The 20,572-nt window shown below is 62.2% G+C and overlaps 5 protein-coding genes across 5 annotated transcripts; 1 reads left to right on the forward strand and 4 right to left on the reverse strand.

The window, feature by feature from the left end:
* Positions 1–1,496: 1,496 nt before the first annotated feature.
* Positions 1,497–5,818, reverse strand: PLICBS_007627 (uncharacterized protein; the record flags this gene model as incomplete). Its single annotated transcript, XM_018321083.2, has 3 exons — positions 1,497–2,235; positions 2,290–5,667; positions 5,760–5,818. The coding sequence occupies 3 exons, from the start codon at positions 5,816–5,818 to the stop codon at positions 1,497–1,499; spliced, it is 4,176 nt and encodes a 1,391-aa protein (XP_018180980.1).
* A 6,927-nt stretch (positions 5,819–12,745) lies between these two features.
* PLICBS_007628 (uncharacterized protein) lies at positions 12,746–15,427 on the reverse strand (the record flags this gene model as incomplete). Its single annotated transcript, XM_018321085.2, has 3 exons — positions 12,746–14,237; positions 14,386–14,451; positions 14,511–15,427. 3 exons carry the CDS (start codon positions 15,425–15,427, stop codon positions 12,746–12,748), a joined length of 2,475 nt encoding a protein of 824 aa, XP_018180982.2.
* A 730-nt stretch (positions 15,428–16,157) lies between these two features.
* Positions 16,158–17,520, reverse strand: PLICBS_007629 (uncharacterized protein; the record flags this gene model as incomplete). The annotated part of the gene is made up of 2 exons (XM_018321086.2): positions 16,158–16,656; positions 16,712–17,520. The coding sequence occupies 2 exons, from the start codon at positions 17,518–17,520 to the stop codon at positions 16,158–16,160; spliced, it is 1,308 nt and encodes a 435-aa protein (XP_018180983.2).
* Positions 17,521–18,451: 931 nt separating this feature from the next.
* PLICBS_007630 (uncharacterized protein) lies at positions 18,452–19,154 on the forward strand (the record flags this gene model as incomplete). Its single annotated transcript, XM_018321087.2, has 3 exons — positions 18,452–18,697; positions 18,748–19,062; positions 19,110–19,154. The coding sequence occupies 3 exons, from the start codon at positions 18,452–18,454 to the stop codon at positions 19,152–19,154; spliced, it is 606 nt and encodes a 201-aa protein (XP_018180984.1).
* Positions 19,155–19,266: 112 nt separating this feature from the next.
* Positions 19,267–20,571, reverse strand: PLICBS_007631 (uncharacterized protein; the record flags this gene model as incomplete). The annotated part of the gene is made up of 1 exon (XM_018321088.2): positions 19,267–20,571. One exon carries the CDS (start codon positions 20,569–20,571, stop codon positions 19,267–19,269), a length of 1,305 nt encoding a protein of 434 aa, XP_018180985.2.
* Between the last annotated feature and the right edge of the window lies 1 nt (position 20,572).

Raw genomic sequence — 20,572 nt, forward strand, 5'->3', positions numbered from 1 at the left:
GAATCTCGCGTGTACTGGGTACTGTGCTTCAGAGAAACGTAGCCGGCACTCACCTTGACTAGCAGCAGCAGCACCAGCAGCAGTGGCAGGGGCGCGCGGGGAGAGATGGGTGGTGCTTCGTGGTAACAACAGCAGCAGGCGCCCCTCGTATTGATCGAAATCGAGCCCGACGAGGCAGGCGGGCGATTTGAGTTTCGAGGCGCAGCGTTCTCGCCGCGGAAGACGAGGGAAGCAGGTAGGCAGGCAAACAAGCCAGCAAGCGACTGACGTGAGAAGTCCGACTTCAGCGTGAGTGCTGGAAACCAATTTGGGGGGGGGGGGGGAGTTGAGGGGGGCCGTGGTCTGGTCTGGTCCGGTCCTGTCCGTCCTTTTTCGTTTCATTATTTATTTCATTATTGCAGCTAACCAAAAATCGTGATTAATCAATCACCTTTCACTCAACACGCTCCGCCAGTCAGTCAGTCAATCAATCAATCAGGTCCGAACCTCTCAGCACGCGGGGGGACAGGGGGCGGCTGAAAGGAGGAGGCACAGACAGCCCCAAATTCCGATCCAGGGTTCGGCACTGCAGCTCTGGCCCAAGGTACGGGCTCATGCCGTAGCCATACCTTACATACGTATATTTTGCCGTTGATGCTGTAGTAACCGGGTTTCGCCTATCTAGCATTGCCCAAATCTCTTTCACGGCCCTCGGGAAGAACATCTTCACCCCCGTCCCGACCGGGACAATGAACGCAACGCAAACTGGTGCTGCTTCCGACGATGTGTCTGACCGACATGACTAGGTATTAAGTGACCGCCACCCTCATCAGCCAACCAGCCGAGCCCTCCCTTTCCCCCCTCGCGGCCAGACACACACGCCCTGAAACTCTGTCCGTACCGCACCAGGCTTCCCCCCCTTCCCGAAACCCGAAACTTGATGGTCGCGGTTGATTCATGTCTGTGAACGGTGGGTGCGCGGACACCCGGCATCTAGCAGCAGCAACTCCTCCTCCTCATCCTTAATTGTCAAGTCATGAAATGAACTCGACTTTGCTCATTCACGTCGCTGTAATGTCCGGGGTTCGCCACCTTAGTTAGCTCCAGTCAAGTCAATGATGACTTGAAACCCCTCCTATGGCCTAGACCAGGACATAATCCGTCCTCAGCTGCCATCGTGTACATGTGCAGGAAACCATCGTGGCCAGCGTGGGCAATAGACCGCCGCTTCAGCGACGCCACGCAGCAGCTCGCGCCGCCCCAACGGCAGTGCCTTGTGCATGCCGATGCTCTGCTCCCCCAACATATTCGCACGTAGACAAGTAGACAAGCAGACAGCAAATACCAAAAAGAGTCGAAAATCAGCAGAGACCAGTGCGCTCAAAGTGTACAAATTGGATATAGTCTAGCAGCCGCCGCGGCGGCCGCAACTCTAATGGACAGGTGTGGGCGGTTGAGTCCGCCTATGTATGGTATGGTATATACAGTTTCCGCGCATGCAGGCGCCTTCCTCCTCTCTACTCTTTCCGCGTCTCGCCGCTGCTCTCTGCTCCTTGCTGAGAAGTGCCGGCCGCCGCTGTCTCGTCCGCGCTCGGCCGACCTGACGGCGCCCACCCAGCCGCCACGCCGGCCGCCACGATGCCCGCCATGACTGTTGGCGCCCCGAGCGCCGAGTTGGACCGCGACCGGTTGGACCGCGACCGGGTCCGCGACCGCGACTCGGGCGTCGGAGCCCGCGACCCGAAGCTGTCCTCGCGCTCCGGCGTCGCCGGCGCGTTCATCGACTCGGATCGCGAGTGCGACGGGCTTCGCGACCGCCGCATCAGAGTCTCCTTGGGATGCTGCACCGCAAACTTGAGGTTGTTGAGACGCCCACCCTTCATCCGCCGCAAGAAGTTGAGCTCGTCCCGCACGTCCGCCAGCGGCTCCGGGTACATGTCCATCTCCTCGTCCGACACCGTCAGGCCGGGCACCTTGTGCGCCCGCTGCTTCAGGAAGTCGGGGACCAGCGCCAGGAGCGCCGAGTCCGGGATCAGCCGGATCACCACGCCAACCGGGATCGAGATGGCGCCCAGGATGATGGCGATGCCCCAGAGTGCCGCATCCCTGCTCGCGCTCGAGGCGATCTGGAACGCCGCGCCGCCGACAAAGATGATGAGCACCTGTCCGCCGCACATGATGATGCTGATGCCGATGAAGAACCAGTTGCTCATGAGACCCTCAAAGATGTTGAACTTGTTGTCCAAGCGGCGGTTGCTGCGCTTCGTTAGCAAAGCCATCCTAATCAAACGCATGACGATTATCACTTACTTCCACTGGTTAAAGATTTGCATCCACACAAACGTGTTGAATACCAGCGTATTGACCACGTTCGCCGGCAGCGGCTCGTTGGTGATGATGCCGTCGATGAGGCCCTTGGGCACGCCATAGTACAGCAGGAACGTAATCACCAGCTGGTACACGGCCTGGCCCAGAATCATCTTCCACATGGTCGGCGAGATGATGGACGAGCCCTTGGGCTCCGGCTTGCGGTCCAGCACGCTGTCCTGCGGCGGGTCCGTGGCCAGCGCCAGCGCCGCCAGCGTGTCCATGATGAGGTTGACCCACAGCAGCTGGACGGCCGTCAGCACCGACTCCTCCTTGCCGCTCGACACGGCAGTGACGAAGGTGAGCACCACGGCCGTGATGTTGACCGTCAGCTGGAACTGCAGGAACCGCTTGACGGCGTCGTTGACGGCACGGCCCCACTTGAGGGCCTTGACGATGCTCGAGAAGTTGTCGTCCATGAGGATGATGGCCGATGCTTCCTTGGCCACCTCGGTACCGGCGATGCCCATGGAGAAGCCCACATCTGCCATCTTGAGCGCGGGCGCGTCGTTGGTACCGTCGCCCGTCACGGCTACCGTCTCACCCTTGTCCTTGAGTCGCTTCACGAGAATGCGCTTGTCTTCGGGGCTAGAACGGGCCAGGACGTGCAGCCGCGGGATAATCTCTTCCTGCTGCAGCTTGCTCAGGTTTCGGAAGTCGGGGCCCTCCATGACGATGCTGTTGGGCTGCAGGATGCCGCACTCCTTGGCGATGGCCTGCGCCGTGAGCTTGTTGTCACCCGTGACCATGCGGACCACGACGCCCGCCTTCTGACAAGCCCGGACCGAGTCGTAGACACCGTCGCGGAGCGGGTCCTGGATGCCGACCATGCCGACAAAGTTCATCTCGCGGAAGATGTCCTCGAACTCGACCTGGTCCTTGCCGCCCTCGCTGCGCTTGGCCGCCTTGGGAGGCCACGCGTCGAAGTCGCGGTAGCAGAGGCCAATGGTTCGCAGCGATCGCATGGCGTAGCTCTCGATGAGGCGCGTAATGGTGCGGCTGTCGTCCCTGGTAAGCGGGACGAGCGAGTCGTCCACCGAAGGGTCGCGCAGCGTCTGCGTGCACTTGGCCAGGAGAATCTCGGAGGCACCCTTGACGTAGAGGCGCGCCCTGCCCTTGGGCAGCTGCACGACGATGCCCATGCACTTGCGGCCAGAGTCGAAGGGGATGATCTGCAGGGTCGTGGCGCTCTCGCGCTCCTCGCTGACGGGGCCCATGGCGAGGTGCGCCCGCGCGAACAGCAGCAGGGCCGTCTCAGTCTTGGATCCGATAAACGTCTTTTCGCCGTCGACCTCGCCCTCGAAAGCGGTCGAGTTGAGCGCGACCGACTTGAGCAACAGCTCCTTGACGGGGGCGCTGAGCATGGCCGTGAAGTCCGCCGCAGAGATGTCGGCGCTCGTGTCGAAGTCGGGCTCCGCATCCTCGTCGTCGCTGTCAGCCGACTTGGGCCGGGCACCCCCGAAGCGGTTGCTCGTGCCGATGGTGCCCGAAACAACCTGCATCTTGTTTTGCGTCAAGGTTCCCGTCTTGTCCGAGCAGATAGTCGTCGCGTTGCCCATGACCTCGCAGGCCTTGAGGTGGCGCACCAGGTTGGCGTCCTTGAGCATGCGGGTCGTGGCAAAGGCCAGCGCGAGCGTCACGGCTAGTGGCAGGCCTTCGGGGACGGCGACGACGATGATCGTGACGACAACGATGAAGATGTTCAGGAACATCTGACCCTTGGCAGCCGGCGTGACGCTGTCGTCCAGGCGCGGAAGACGAACCAGGAACTCGATGAAGAGAACGATAAACAGAAGCAGACCGGCGGCACCGCCGAGCTTGGCGATATATGTAGCGATGACGTTGAGCTTGGCCTGGAGGGGCGTCATCTCCGGGTCCTCGTTGAGCGCCATGAGCGTCTTGCCGTACGACGAGTAGATACCGGTGGACGTGGCCATGTACGTGCCGACGCCCTCCATGATTCGCGCGCCGGACTGAATGAACGGGTCCATCTTCTTAAGATTCTCGTGGTTCTGGATAGCGTCGAACACCTCGTCGGACGGCCGCTTGCGAATAATGTCGGACTCGCCCGTGGTCTGAGACTCGTCGCACTTGACGTTGAAGCCCTCGATGAGCACGCCGTCGGCGGGGACCAGGTCGCCGGGCTCCAGGTGGATGACGTCGCCGACCATGAGGTCAAACACCGATACCTCGACCGTCTTTCCCGAGCGGACCACCTTTACGTTGCGGTCCTGTTTCTTCTTGTTGAGGCGGGCAAACTGGCGTTCCTTGGAGTAGTCGTTGAGAGAGCCGACGATGACGACAATGGCAATGGCGGCGATAATGGCAACACCCTCGACCCATTCCACCTTGGGCTCGCCGGGCTTGTGCTCGCCGCCAAACGTCTGGTAGAGGCCGACGCCCAGGCTGATAACGGCGGCGATGGACAGCAGAATCAGGACCTTGTCGTTGTAAGTAATCCACATGAGCTGAAGAAGACTCTTGCCCTTCTTGACAGGCAGTCTGTTGTCTCTGAAGACGCGGTATCTGTCGGAAAAGGAGTCGTCTTTGGCGCGCAAAGACTTGTTAGTGGGTTGCCGGGTAACCGGGCTGACGACACCCTCAGTCTCCAGCTTACTGTTCTTGACCGTCGCGGCCGTCGCCTCTTCAAACGAGACGTCGCCGTCGAGGCGCGACTCGTCGGTGCTGAGGCCAGACTTGCGGTCCGAGCGCAGGCCCTTCTCCAGCCCGCGGAGCCCACCGAGCGCGTAAAAGGCCGGGAGACTCTTGGGGTTGAACATCTTGTTGAGCTGGCCGGGGGTGAAGGCGAAGGGGTTGTTGTCGACCTTGAAGTCCTCCTCGGTGCCGGCGTCGGGGGCCAGCGCCGAGTCGTCCTTCATGACCTTGTCGTTGCCGGCGGCCTTGAACTTGTCCGTCTGCGTGTAGCTCGAGGCGACGACGGTGGTCTCGCCGTGGGAGCTGACGGAGCGCACGGCATCCTGCGAGTCGACCGAGTTCTGCCTCGAGCGCAGGGGGTTCGGCGGGACGGAGAGGAAGCCGGCGCCGCCCTCGGCGGCGGCCCGCGACATGACGGGGCTCGAGACGTTGTGCGGGCTCGTGGGCCGGCTGTCCTTGCTGTCGAAGGAGGTGTCGGCGCGCAGCTCGGGGCGCTGGTTGGGAGTGAATCCGGCGACGGGGGGCTCGACAATGGTGGACGGGCTGACGGGGTCGTCGGGGGGTGATATGGGCGACACGGAGGGGCTCGCCCGGGGGGCATCTTGAGCCATGTCGCCGGAGCTGTTGTTTGCGCTGACGGCGGTGGTGTCAATGGTGATGGTTGGCCTGGCGAGGAAGGGTCAGTCTGGAATGCCGAGGCAGGGGGGGGTGGAAGGTTGTTTATGTTCCCTCCACCAAGGGAGGGCAAGACAACTCACGCTCTCCTCCGGCCGACGGGGGGCCCAGGCGGCGGCTCGGGGTCGCTGGCGTCCTTCATGGCGACACACAGCCCACCTCGCAAGGCAGGCGGTAGGCAGATGAGGCAGACAAGATGCTAGGGCAGCTGGAGGTCGCGGGCCGTCGTGGCGCTGCCGAGCTGGAGGCGAAATAGGCAACGCCCGTCGGTCAATGGGCGAAGGGCGGTAAGGAGGGCGAAGCAGAACGGTGATGAAGCAGCGCGCATTAAGAAGAGTGTAGTAAAAGGAAGGGCAATGGGGCGGTCAAAGCGCTCTCTGAGGAGACAGCCGGCGTGTTGGCCTGCGCTGGGGTATAGTTAAGAAGAGGCACGACGGCAACGACACATGGTGGCGGAGAATTGTGATGTGAAGAGGCAACGACACGGCCGGGCCTGGGGCATCTGCAGCGCCGCGAGAGAAAGGACATGATCCATCCATCCCATGCCCGGAACTTCGACCTCCCCAGTTGGTGCAAACGAACTCTTTGGGCAGTGAGGCAGTGCAGGCGGACACCCCGGTCGCCTCAGGTGGGGACGTAGCCGGTGGTTGGCTGGGCCGCCGGGCTAGCGCCACCCGGGGGCCTCAGTCTTATTTGGCGGGCTTGCTTGCCATTGCCAGGGGGCCGGGGGCGTTCTCGGGGGAGTGGCCCATTGCCAGTGGAGGAGCCCAGGCGCTGTGTGCCTTTTTGCAGGCTTGGTTTCGGGTTGGGGCGGGCGGGACGGATGGGGGGGTGCGGCGCGCCGCCTCGAATTGAAATCAAGGTGAGCCATGCCCAGCGGCACGGGGCACATACAGACAGACGGGACCACAACCGACCAGGACGAGCCCGACGGCGCGCCGCCGCCGCCGCCGCCTCCAGCTGCACTGGGGAGGAGACGGTCGGAGGGTTCCACTGAGACCGAGTCGAGTCTGACGCTGCTGTCGTGCAACGAACGCTCTTGGCTCAGGCAGGGCCTGGGAACCAACAGCAGCGTGCGAGTAGATCCTGATGGAACAGTATGCCCGCTTAGTACGAGGCACAGTCGCAAACGCAGGTGACGGTCGCACATGCCGCGTCTGGCGTCTGGCTTGTCGCTGGCAGCGTTGCAGTCCGCACTCCTACTCCTCCTCCTTGGCGGCCACCTCTCATCTCACACGGCGATCGCTGTCGATGGTGCCGGGCCGGGCTCGCCCACCGCCGTGTCACTGAGACAGACGGACGGACGGACGGACAGACAGACAAACACCCAAACGCCTTCCTCGACTCTGGCAAAAATGCAAGCAAGCCCCCGTGGGTCCAGCCCCCTGGCCCCCCAGGCGTCGGCAGAGTGCAAAGGTATCTTTTGAGTCGACGCGCGCGGAGACTGTACCCGAGTCGAGAGTTTCCATCCCCCATCGATCGCGCCATCGGGAGTCGGGGCTCCTTTGCTGTGCCGCAGAAGGACATTGACTGACGTGCCTGATGGGTTAGGTTGTCGGGTGCCTTTCTCGAAGCCCCTGCGAGCGACATGCTGAAGCTTTCCAAGCGTTCCGCTGCGGGCACCTGAGCTGCGGGCACCACCCGCCGGGCTCCAGGCCCTCTGGTGCGCCACGCTCGCTGGGCGCTAGTACCTATAAGGTTCAGCAGTGGTGCTCTGTCCAGGCAGGCTTTTGCCCCTTGGCTGCCTCCATTCAAGCCCTCCGGCCGCCGAGTCAATGCCCCGCGTACGTTCCATTCCTTCGTCGACGCTGCCTGCCAGCAGCACCTCTGCCCGGGCGGCCTCTCGGTGGCGCTGGGCCCCGTCACGGCGACGCACCGCCGAGGGGGCGGAGCTGTCTGAGCAGCCGCCGGAGGGCCCCGTTACCCGCCAACACCGACTCCGTTTACCCTGGCTCCCGTCGTCGGGGCCCCTTGTCGTCCTGTCGTGTGTCCTCCCCGAGGAAGGTTTGGTTTCCCAGCGCCGCGGCACAGGGAGGCGTGTTTCGCCACCGTGCGCTGTTGGGACGCGCCACGAGTGTGGCTGGAGGACGGGAGGCGAACACGACAGGGCCCGAGGGCGACGTGCACGCGTTGCTTGCGAGATTCAGCAAGATTCGTCGCAGCATTCATCGTCATGTGCCGTGGGGGGTGTCATTCGATCGCCAGCGTCTCTCCGCGTCATGGTCCCGGCGTTTTCGTTGCGCGCCCGCCACCAACGCCGCCGACACACGTGTTTTGGGCGAGAGGCAGCCCAGCCCGCAGAGCCGTAGGCAGCTTCAACGATGCCTTGCCCAAGTAGACCGTCCTGCCTGCCTGGCCTCTACGCGCGGGTGCCTCGTCTGACGTAGTCGAATCGTCAAGTGTGCCATCGCGACGACCAAGGGGCCGCCAGCGCCAGCTCCTTGTCGAGGCGTCAGCGGCTGGACCCTCGCAGCCAGTGGCTGAATTAAGGCCGTTGCGCCACCAGACACCAGACAAATGCGGACGCTGAATCAGGATTCGGTGCGCGCGGTGACTGTGTGGTTTTCCCGTCGATGCATGACGGGTCCGTGCTGTCGGTAACAGGGATGGCCCAGGGATCGGAGGTGATTCACCTGGGGATGACAACGGTGTTTGTCAGAGAGCGTGGACTGACCGTGGGCAATGTTTGTACACTTTGCACTTTGCGACCGGGTTTGTTGTTCAGCCCCCGTGTGTCGCCAGCCGCGGGAGGAGCCCTGCAAGGGACAGGACTTGCAGTTGAGCTGCGCGACTTATTTTTTGCCGAGGCGGTTGGAAATTACAGATCCACGACTGGTTGTACGGAGGCGGCAAGCTGCCCGAGCATGTTGACGATGTCGCAGGCGATGCGTGACGACTCTGTTTTGTCGGATGCCAATCGTCGGGCCGACGTACATGATGACGAGCTGCCTGCAGTGGGCTACGTACATACCTAACATGCACATTCTACTGTGTACTGCACATGGCACAGTAGAAGACTCGCACAAGCTGCGCCACCTCGATGCATCTCAGAAGCGCAGATTGATTGACTGATTGATTGATGCTACAGTACTCCTCCTGGGCGAGTCCTCCAAGTACTGGGTACGCGCTGGCATCTGCCGGAGATGAGCTGTCGATGGCAGCGAAACCTGCGGCGCCGCCCGCCCTGCCCAAGCGGCGACTCGATCCCTGCGGGGGGGAAACGCAGGGCCCCGCCGCGACGCCCAACCAGGACGCCGGACGGGGCCCCCCCAGCACACCTTAACAGTGATAAGCTACGGCCGACGGCGCCAAAGCGAGACTGGCGGTTTCGTTGGGCCCACGTGCCCACCTTGTTGTGCGCGGTACTCTGTACTTTGGGCCTCCGTATCCCGTACTCTCGAATTGAAAGTCTGCCTGCCTGCCTGCCTGCCTGCGTGTGCCCCTCGGCTGCGCTTGAGACGATGATGGAACGGCCCAGCAGGTTTCCGTAGATTTCACAATCTTGCTTGGAGTGCCACTCATCAACCTTCCATTACATCACTCGCAGGGCTCCGGATGGCTCGCAGTCTCCTGCCAAGCCCCGCCCTCGCCTGCTGCTGCTGCTGCATTGACAGGAATTTGCGATGCCGGGCCTTGGGTGCTTGGGGTCCCTGGATGCCCGGCTCCCGGCTCCCGGTCCCGTCGTGTGTCGTGTCGATGTCGTGTCATGTCGTGCTGGGTGTTGTGGTTCGACGTGGCACACGCCTCCGCACGACTGGTTTGTCGTCGTTCGTCCTGTTTTCCTCTACTGTACTGTACTGTTTCGCTGTGCGCTCTCCTATACGAAGCACGCTCGTAACTTGCATTGCATTACAGCCGCGGTACGACACTGGCCGTCGTTGCTCGGGCCGCACCCATCGCCCCGCGCCGTCGATTCGTCGCGTGTTGCGCTGTGCTGCGACCGGCTCCGCACCCGGCTCGGCCGCCAAGTCTCTCTTGAGTGGTCTCGCCGAGTCGAGCCTTTGCCGTCCTCTTTCGACACGAGCTACATACTCGTACGTGCTCATCCTGTCCTGTACTATCAATCTTGCCGTTAGCTCTTGATCTCGCGCTCACGCCCGGGCGACGATCCCTTCCCACTAACAGCAGGCGGTTGAACGCGGAGCGGGCGGGCGGCGCTCGTTCGATCCGTCATCCGACGACGCCTGTCCCTGCTGCAGCTAATACTTGCACAGCCACGTCCTGGCAAAAAAGACCTCTGCGGAAAAGTGCAGCTCTGTACCGCGTATGACTGGCCTGCCTTTTTGTCGCAAGATCGCTAGTTGTCAATAATGTGCAGGTCTGCTTCGTGCTTCGTACCGAAGTGTGCACACAGCTTCACGGATTACCCGAAACTGCAATCTTCCTGACGCTGTGTCTACCGAGAGGAGGGGGGCGCATACCTAGGGAAGCGCCCGAACACGAGTGCTTACTTGCCGAGTACAGCATCGAATTGCATTCGTTGAGGGATCTTGCTCGCGTCCGCCATGTAAGAGGCCATGCGACAGCCGGTTCGGCAATACTCTACATACAGGATGATCCAACTACATACAGTACTTCGGCGGCATTGCGCTCTTCGCGCCAGAGACGGGGCTGTCAACGGACCGCCAAACGGTGCACCCCGTCCGTCTCGTCTGTTCCCAACCTCGGTCCTGTTGCCGACGCCCCCTCTCGGCAGCTTCAACACGCCCGCGTCGTCTTCGTTCGAGAGGACGCTGTTGGTTCTTTCTCTCGTCTGCCAAAACCTTAATCGCCCGCCCTACAGGTCACACCTACGTACTTACTTGGGCCGTGCCGTTACAGTGCCATTACAGCGACAGACATGCCACGAGGGCCTGGCCCGGCGCGGCGCGCGACCCGTGCTGGGTTCGAGGTCCTTGGCAACTGAGGTGCCGGCTGGCGTGCCCTCTCCCGTCGTCGGCGGTGGCGCCGAACTCAGCGGCAGCATTTGGTTTGCTGCCCGCGCATGGCTTGTCCCGGGCCAATCCGTGTGAACCGAGAGCCAAGTGTCATGCCAGGGTCGATGGCGGCGTGTCGGGCATTGGCTCTTGAGTCTTTTGCGATTGTTGTTTGCTCGACGACGCATGTGTGTGTATTGACACCGGGCTGCCGGCCAACACACCAAGCCTTCACCTTCTGCATCCGTGGCTTGTTGGCCACCACCAAGCCCACTATCACTCAACTGCCTATGCGTGCTTCACCGTCCGTCCGTCTCGCGACTCCTCCGCCTCTGCGTGTCTCTAATCCCCTCTTGCCCGCTTTGGGCAGCGCCCACTTGTGCTCAGCCTCGTCTCCTTCTGCCTGCTGCTCCGCGAGGCAAAACTCTGTCTGCAAAAGGTACAGTCAGGACGAGGTACTGTACATGCGGCGCATCCTCGAATCGCCACAACACTCATCACACAGCACACAACAACTGCAACCGTGTCCTTGCCTCAAGCATGTATGGAGTACTATACGTACATATTATGTAGGAGAGACGAATACGTAGTAGCCCTGCCGAGAGCGACCGTGCCATCCTGTGCCGTGTAACTCTCCCTCCGAAACTCCACCGCGACAACCACCTACCGTCGACGACACCGCAGGCGCGTGCGCGCCCCCTCGTCGCGAGGCTGTGCAGTCTTGGCGACGACGCCCGCGTCAATGGGCAGTCAATGGGCCGACACCCACCGCCAGGTGAGCGTACTCATCGCTCCTCAGCGTGGCGCTCATGCCGCTTGCCCGTTTGCCTTCCATTGTACTGTACCTGATCACGGCTCGCATTGCTTCATCTCATCTCTGCCGAGCCCGTGATCCCGTCGCCCTGCGCGGCCTCAACGGCCATCACCCCACGCACAAACACCAATCTCGCGCTCGTTCTCCGCCGCTCGCACAGCCTCCCTGCCATCTTACTCGCACAAGGACACACTTGCGTTGCAGTACGTACACAATAAGAGAGAGAGAGGAGGGGGCGCGCTTTTGACAGCCGCACCCCCGGGCTTGCCCGGAAAGCGACTGACGCTCGCATCTAAGCCACCGCCAACATGCTCCTCTCGCCTCTTTCTCATACGCCCATCGCGACGCACAAAAGTCTCTCCACCATGCCTTGATGCTCGCGACACGTAATGGCAGGTGCCGGTCAGCTTCCCCCGGTCACTCGCCGCCCGGCCAGCCAGCCACCGGGCGCATGAGATGAAGTGAACCCCCCGTTTGCGTGGCTGCGCCCGCGGCACAGCAAACTACTCATCATCATCACGGAGTTTGCTTCTCGCCGTGCACCGATCTCGCGATCGTCGTGTCCCAGTTTGCTCTCGCGACTCAGCCGAAGCTCTTTGGATACGTAGCCGGTCGCCGCAGCAGGGTCTTGTAGTAGCGGCGCGGGAGGAACCCGTCGAGGCAGTGAGCTTGGCAAACAGCTTCGTGTACGAGACGGCGTGGATCTTTCTCCCTTGCCGCTTCTCTAGACACGCCCTCTGATGCCCACCGGCCGGCACATTCTTCCCGGCAGGCTGTGTCCTGGCCACCTGATGGAGGTGATTCATGCGGTGGACGACAAGCCGACGCGGGGTCTTGGGCAGTGCTAAGCCATGTCGTTCCAAGACTTTGCAGTGAGGATGAGGGGAGAGGGGATGAATCGACCATGGGGATCGAACCACGGCGCATTGTGCTGCTGGGCATATCACGGGAGGCCCCTTGCGTAGACTGACCTTACCTCGCTAGAGCATGGCAGCAGATGCCGTGGTCAACGGCCCACGACGACTGGAACTCTTCCATCTGGCCGGAGGGAATCTCCTCGGTGAACTTGTTGCGAAGCGGCATCTAAGTTATATCGTCGACCACATCGCACTAATGCCCTTTGTATCATGGATGGCAGCTCTAGCCCAAATCTATACAACCATGAAGTTCCCTAAACTCCTGGCCGATATGCAACAGTTTTCTCCATTTTCCAAACGCTTCGACAGGCGCATCTTCAGACCACGCAGATAGACCTCGTGACAAGGCCGGAGTTAAACGTAGATCGCCGTGTATCTTCGCCGTGTATCCTGGTCGTGTCACTGCATCATCACATCCTCCCCTACCGCCTCCCCAGATCAACGTCCTTCACCAACACCATATCCGCCCTCTCACCATCCCCCGCCTCCGCCGCAACAGACCCCTCAACGCCAAAGAACGGCGCAACCGCCTCCCTCGCCACTCCCCTCCAGAACCCCTCCACCAGGCTGCTCAGGTCACCGCCCGTCTGCTTAAAGTCCGGAAACGCATTCACCTCGAGCAGCCATGCGTGGCCCGCGGCATCAACAAGGAAGTCCAGCCCAAACACCTCAAAGGCGTTGGGCAGCGTCTGGAAGTGCACCGGCATGGCCCGCGCCGCCGCTTCGAACAGCTCCCCCGTCGAGGCGCAGATCTGCGTGAAGATGTCGTCGAGCGTGGCGCGCTCCAGCGGCAGGGACCAGAACCGCTGGACCGTGTTGCGGAGCGGAGGCGTGGCGGCGTGCCCATCCCCGCCTATCGACGAGGCTGCCGCTGCGTCTGACGGGGAGGAGGGTGGTGCCCCTGACTGCTGCTGCTCTTGCAGGCACGTGTTGGTGAGGTACGAGTCTATGTCCGTGGGCGAGTGCTCCCACGGCGCGCGGTACGGCTTCGCGGCGAAGAGGGCTAGCATGTGCCGGTAAACGTGTACGCGCAGGCTGCCAGTAGCGAGCACGTACGTGCGGATGTGAAACTTGCGCGGCTCCGGCTCCGAGGGCAGCAGCAGCGGCGGGTGCACGTACGGCTGCGCAACAAAGTGCCGCAGGTGCGATGTCGTGATGTAGTCGCCGTCGCCTCTCCCAGCTCCCTCATTCTCCTCGCCATCGCCATCAGCATCGTCGTCGTCGTCGTCGCCCTCGTCGTCGCTGTCCGGCCGCTCCGCCTCCCACCCGTCAAAGATGCCCTGCAGCTCCTCCATGGTGCTAAACAGCCGGATTCCCTGCCCGCGGTCGCTCATGCCCGGCTTGAGGATCCACCACTCGCGCGCCGCAGGGTTGTCGTCGGCCGGGGCCTCGTCGTTGCGGGCCAAGCTCTCGCGCAGGTCGAACGACTCGACAAGCGCATCGTCGAGGAACTCGGCGTAGTCGACCTCGAAAGCCTCGCTGCGCTGGACGTGCCGCCGCAGGACCGATGACGGGTTCTTGGCCGCCCAGTGGTCCACCGTCGATGACAGGTAGTGTTTCCGGATGAGCGCCTTGCGAATCATGTAGCTGTTGACGAGGCACGTCTGCGGGTGGGACGCCGCGAACTCAAAGTCGATGGCTTCATAGGGCGTGATCTGTAGCGTTCTGGTGTCTGATGCTGGCAGAAGGCTGGCGAGGGACACGCCGTCGTCGCCGGTCGAGGGCAGCTCCGTGACGAGGTCGAGCTTGTCTCCCAGCCCGAGGCTCCTCAGCGCGGACAGGATGAGGGGTTGGACATAGGGGTCTTCGTAGGCCACAATGGCGCGTATTAGGGGTGGCGATGGCCCGTCAACGGCCGGGTTCTTGGTCCGCACGGGAAGGTCCTGCTGCGACGTCGCCGCTGCCAAGGGAGGCCTGCGACCGCCGTGTAAGAATGAGATCTATATTGGCCGAGCTGAACAGAGGCAGAAGTGTACATGCGGTCCACCGTGACGATGCTCCCCGCTCAATGCCCAAGTCCACGCGCTCTCCATGCAAATATGCGGCTAATAGGGCGACTCACAGCACAAACTCCTTTCTACTGAACGCACCCTCGGCCATGGCGAAGTTGGCCTTTAACGGCGTGACGCTATCAAGACCAGAGTCAGCGGTTGTTAGCTGTATGACAAAAAGGAGCACGCAACGTACCAAGTCTTGCCCTCCTTAACGGTCCGCCCGTCGTTGCCGGGCCCTGACTCGTCCACGCTCTTGTGCAGCTGCGTCAGACGCGGCGCCCACTTGAAATGCTTGTGCTTGTGGCCTCTCTTCGCGTTGGCAGACGCGTCCGTGCCGTCCTTGACGTCGGCCTCGCCGCCTGGCCCCTCTCGGATGGACGCCTCCTCGTCGGCCGCGTCGCCGGCGCCGTCCGCGTCCACCTCTTCGAAGCAGCTACCCGCGCTCCAGTAGTTCTGCAGCATGTCGGCCCACATGGTGGCATTGCGCTCGACGTCTTCGACGAGCGGTACGTTGACACTGTACAGATCGACGCTGTCGTCGGTGGGCCAGCGCTGGTACAGAGCCTCGATGACGCGCACACTGTGGCGGCATGCTGACTCGATGATGACGGGGTCGTGGTTGCGTGTGAAGAAAGCGAAGCTCAGGGCAATGGCCTTTTGGCGGCAGACGGCGGCCTCGAGGGCGGCGCCGAGGGTGCCCGAGCTGAGAGCGAAGACGGACGTCGAGTTGCGGCCGTAGTTGGGCCCGCTGACAACGAGGTCGATGGGCCCTCGGTCCTGGAAGAAGTGGTACAGGCCGATCTGGACGCACGATGCGGGCGTGCCGTCGACAAGAACCCATTCCTCGACGTCGCCGCTCGGCGCCGGGCGGTGGTGCGTCGTGCCCACGGCATCGGCCTCGTCGGCGTGGACGTTCTTGCCAGGACGGTAGTACGTTGGCGTGAGCGTCTGGCCGATCATGTGCGCCTTGCCGATCCACGAGCGCTGCGTGTGCGGCAGGCACACGGATACGACATGACCGGCCTCTTGCAGGTGCTTCACGAGGCAGTGGACGTAAGGTGACGACTCGGGGGACGGCGGGCCGTCGTCGTTGGTGACGAGGATGTGCATCGCGGCGGTTAGGTTGGCGGGCGGCGGCGGCGCAAGAGCGAGGTGCTCTCGGCGTGTCAAGATCGGGGTCCTCGAGGGAGCAGGGGCGTCCGGGCGCTGTCCTCGACGCTTGAAACGGTCAATTGGCTGCTCGGTGACCTTTGCCGGGGCGTTGTAGTACAGAGGTGGACGCAGGCACGAGGAAAAGGAAACCGAGGCGGGCAGGACTCGCTCGGGTCCCTCTCCAGCGCGTGAGGGAGGGCAGCGCCGAAGGTGGGGCGACCCCGAGCCCAACGGCAGCAGCCTCTTGCGCCGAAAGGCCGTCTTCGGTCGTAACACTGTATTTAGGCTCACATCACGTCACGCACCCGTTCGTCGGGCAATGCCCCAGGTCTTGTCAAACACACAACGCATGGCGTGCTCACTTGCCGCGGCAATCTATGGTGTCCTACTTCGTATCTGCACTCAATCTGCCCAATGTCTCTAATACAGACCCGTCCCACCAAACGCCATGATCGAACCATCGCATGCCAGGAGTTCGCAGAGTAGAGGAGTGAAGGTGAACAATGAAAGGTAGAAAGTGAAAAAAGTGACATCCAGAAGTCCCAAGGTCGGCTGTCGCAGCCGACACAGCACACCAAAGCACGCGGTGCCGTGGTCGTGCACAGCTCCGCCGATGAGGCCATTATGAAAGTGATACCGTACCGTCCAGGACTCACAGCCAGACATCCACCTCCGTTCCGAGCACGTCCTAAGCGCGCGTCCGCTTCGTAGCTCCTCCTGCCAGGCTTTCGCCCTGTCGCTTCGGGGCCGACGACGACGATGCCGCCTCCTTGGTGCGCGGCCAGGCGTCGAACGGGCTCCTCCGCCCAGACTTCTTCTTCATCGGGGTCTCGGGAGCAAGCTTGTTGGTCGAGCGCGTCGTCCGTCGGGTGTCGGGCGGCGACACGGGCGCATACTTGGGCGCCTCCGGGGTCTTGGCAGGGACCGCACTCGACTTCTGCGGCGTCTGGGGCACCGCCGGTTCGTCCGACATGAACATGTCCTCGACATCTGTGACGGCCTCTTCGTCCTCCACGTCGTTCTCGTCCGTCTTCTTGGATGGGAACAACAGGCGAGGCTTGACGGAAGAGCGAGTGAGAGGGCGCGTGAGCTCGAGCTCGACGTCGGCCCCGGATGCCTCGCCCTCCTCCTCCTCTGCCTCTGCAGACTCGTTCTCGGCGAACTTGCGGAAAAACTTCTTGCCACGGCTGGGAAGAGGTCAGCATCAATCGTCCGAAAGGATCATGATGAAAGGGTACTCACAATACATAGATCATTCCGTCCTCGCGTTGGGATGCCTCGTCGACAGACTGAGCGCCCTCACCTGGGATCTGGACCATGCGGCGCTTGCTCTTGCGCTTGGGTGGCTCAGCAGGGGCCGTCTCGGCGCCGTAAAAGGGATTCGCTGCGCTGTCATCCTTTTGCGGGATGCGGTCTTGGGAGTCGGTAAAGATCTGGATGGGATCCTCGGCGTCTTCGGCCGTGAAGCTCTCCATTGTAACGCCCGTGTACCGCTTGGCTCGGCGTTTGCGGGGGCTGGGCATGGGCTCCTCGTCCGCAGCGAAGAGGTTGCGGGCAAAAGACTTGATGGATGCGGCCGTCTTCTCGTTGGGCGGCTTCTGCGGGGTTTTGGAGGGAGTGGGCAGCATGCCCGTGGCGCGAGAGATGGACGTGGTCGGCGCCCGTGATGCTTCCTTTGCGTGGCTCAGGCCGAGCGCGGCGGCTGCGTTGGCGGTGCTCTCAGCTGTCAGAGTCCCCGACACTCGACGCGACGATTCGGCGGCGGGATGGGGCTTCTTGCGCGGCGACGGCACGGGCGAGACCATGGCGGCGTCGCTGCTGCGAGTGTTGATAGCCTTCTTGGTCGTGCGCGGCGACGCGGGTTGCTGGCGGGAGCGAGAAGTGTGCGGGGAAGGTGTTCGGTTTGCGGTGCGCTGGGAAGAAATCCGTACAGACTTGCGCGGTGAATAGGGCTCCCAGCTGTCCTGGAAACCGTGTCGAGGGGCGGGAGGTGTCTGAATGCGTGACGAGGGCGGCGGCGGCGTCACGGAGCCGACGGCGTTCGTGGCCATCTTGGGTAGGAGCGAGTCGCAGCAGTGCTGCGCGACCAGGGCGCGAAGCGAAAATATATCTCCCCGGGTAACTCGCTGCCAATCTCGTCCTCTCTTGATCGTGTCGATGGTCGAGAAGTGGTGTCTCCTAGTCTGCCAACTCGTGCAGGCTTGCTCTCTGGCGATCCGTCGGGCGCTGACGGTGGAATCGGGCCGCAAGCGAAACACCACCGAGCCCAAGGCGAGAATCGGCGACGATGCAAGTAGTGGGACGATGGAGCGAATCGATAAGCCAACGGGCGATGCGATTGATGGTGCTTGAAGATACTTGTTGCGATGATGAAATGGGAGCTAAAGGGTAGAGACTTTGGGGCGGTGGACGATGATGTGAGTTGGGAGGCTGGGGCGCAGGAATGGGCGCAGGACTGGCGCCCAGCCCCCCTGCAGCCTTTGTGCCCTGGAGCCCGGCCCTACCCCTACCGCCTCGCTAATGGCGCGGCGCGTCGAGTGACTGCCGGACGCGTCGATTTCGCGCCACACCTGGCCAATCAGCGCCCTTGGCGAGGCAGCCCCGCTGAACGCCCCTCCCCTGGCGCCGCGTCGTTGGAGGCTGCCTGTCCAGCAGAGTGCAGGCGGCCCTGAGGCTGCGGGCCGAGTGGCTTGGGCATGGATGGATGCCCCTCATCGCGGCCACGGTCAACAGCATTGGAAGTTTGGAACCGCCCAGAGAATCGACCCTGACAGCGGATCAGGGACGGTGCTACGCGATTTGGCAACCAACAGCGATCAGGCCAATCAATTGAGCATTTGTCTGGCTTCTGTTCTGACACCCCAACGGCTGCAAACGTCATCCACTTTGTTCCATGCTGCGGCCACACTCTGCCACATCGTTTCACTCTCACTTGACCCTCTATTCAACGAGTCCCTTTTCCCGTCTCCCGTCGCGTTAGCCATGGCCGACGATACAGAACACACAGAGTCCGACCTCTGGGCGTCGCCAAACCATGACGCCCCCGAGCCGCGCCCCAAGACGCCCAAGACGCCCAAAACTCCCAAAACTCCAAAGACTCCGACGGCGCAAGACCGGCAGGTCGACCGTGAGGCCGCCCTGCAAAAGGAGCTAGAGGGCGTGCGCAAGATCAATGAGTCCATCGAGGGCATACTGGCCACCCTCGGTCGCACAGACGGCAACATGGAAGTGCGTTGAGCAGAAACCCAATATCCGTCGTGGCCCTAACCAGCGTGCAGGTCGTCTCAAACACCGTTTCCAACGCCTCGACCCTCCTCAACACCTGGACGCGCATTCTGTCGCAGACTGAACACAACCAACGCCTCGTCCTCCACCCCGGCTGGAAAGGCGCGACGGAAGACCTCGCCGAGCAGGAGGCGGAGGCGCTTGAGAGGCAGCGGGCTGCCGAGCGCAGGGCTGCCGAAGAGGAGCAGAGGCGAGAGGACCTGCGCCGGCGTCGGGAGGAGGAAGAGGAGAAGCGCAGGCTCGGCGCCCCAACACCATCCCGGGGCATGCGAGGTGCGTCGAGAACGCGGACGACGAGTCGCGGGCGAGTGAGCTCCCGAGGCGGCGCCGCATCCCACCTGTCAGATAACAGTAGGCCGGGAACGGCGTCGAGCACTCGCGGTACCTCAGGCATCGGTAGAGGAGTCGGCACAACCAGAGGGCGCTCTAGAGCCGCGAGATGACGGCCTGACGGCCCGGCGCCTCTGTTTCGCCGCTTTGTCCACAAAGATACCCAATCATAACAAGAGCCTTTATTTCGCCTTGAAAAAGTGGCTCAGCTTCTTCATCCCGCTCGTGTTGACCTTTTTGAGGTCCCTGACGCCCCGGCTTTCGTTGGCCTTGCGCTTCTTCTCCTCCTCCAGCTTCCGCTTCTTCTCCTGCCGTGCTTCCTCCTCTTCTTCGTCGTAGGCGCGTTTGCGGGAAAAATCCGTCGTGGCCCGCGAGGCAAATGCCTCGGCTCGGAGCTCGGCGACCTTGGCAAGGTACTTGTCCAGAGGTGCAAAGTCAATGGACTCGCTCGTCAGCAGCTGCTGGCGTAGCTGCTCAGCCGTTACTGGAGCGACGTAGCTGGAGCAGATGAAGTCAAAGGCCACTCGGAGGCTCTGCAGCTTGACGACCTCCGCGGACGCCTCGACTGTATTCATGACGGTATCGGTGGCCAGTCCATCCTCTGTGAAAGACGTGGCGGCGGTTGAGGCTTGCGAAGTGAATGAGGTGGCCGAGTCGGTTGTGGTAATTGTGGACTGTGAGGCTGCCGAGTCTGTCTGGGGTGTCGATACCTGGGAGTCAACAGCCTCGCTTTGGCTGCCATTGACTGGCGGACTACGCTTCTGCAGCATGACCGGCGCTTCGAGGGGTCGCTTGACAAACTTGTCCGCCATACTGTTAGGCAGACCAGCGGCACTCATCCTCTGAGCCTTGCCGAGCACGGTCGCCAACAGCTTGCTCTCGTTAATTCGGAACATGCTCTCATCCCCGGCCTCGACTGTGTCGCATATGGCAGTCATCCGGCGCTCGATGAGTGCCCTTGTCTTCTCCCATCTCAGTATCTCGGACAGGTGAGACGACTCCTCCGGAAGCTTGTCGAAGTGGTCGTCACTGGACAAGAACAGGCGCTTCTTCTCGTTCGAGCCCTTCGATACTTGAGAGTCGATGAGGGCCGGTAATACGAGGAATACTGGGTCAATGCTCGTGGCAATGTACAGCTCGGCCCCCATCAGGACCTGGGCGTTGATATCCTTTGCGTTTCCCGTCTTGGTCTCTGGGGAGCCTCCATGGGTCTCGACGAGCCAGCTTCGAGGCGTGGTGCTGGGGGCGGCAATCTTGGTGAACTCATAGATGCCAGTATCGGGGCAGACGAGGTATCGGGCTGGCTGGCCGTGTCTGGGGTTCGGGAGCGTAACGATGCGGGCTTCCGGCGTTGCCCTCTTCGGGAGGATGAAGAGTTTCGGAGGCGGTCCTGCGGCGGGCGTGAGTGCGAACTTGGATGACGAGACTGGCGTGGCAGGTTCGGCCGAGTCCGCCGCCCCGGCCTTGGTCGATCGTGTTCGCGGCATC

The sequence above is a fragment of the Purpureocillium lilacinum genome, assembly GCF_023168085.1.
Source record: "Purpureocillium lilacinum CBS 284.36 DNA, scaffold_5, whole genome shotgun sequence".
Classification (NCBI taxonomy): domain Eukaryota; kingdom Fungi; phylum Ascomycota; class Sordariomycetes; order Hypocreales; family Ophiocordycipitaceae; genus Purpureocillium; species Purpureocillium lilacinum.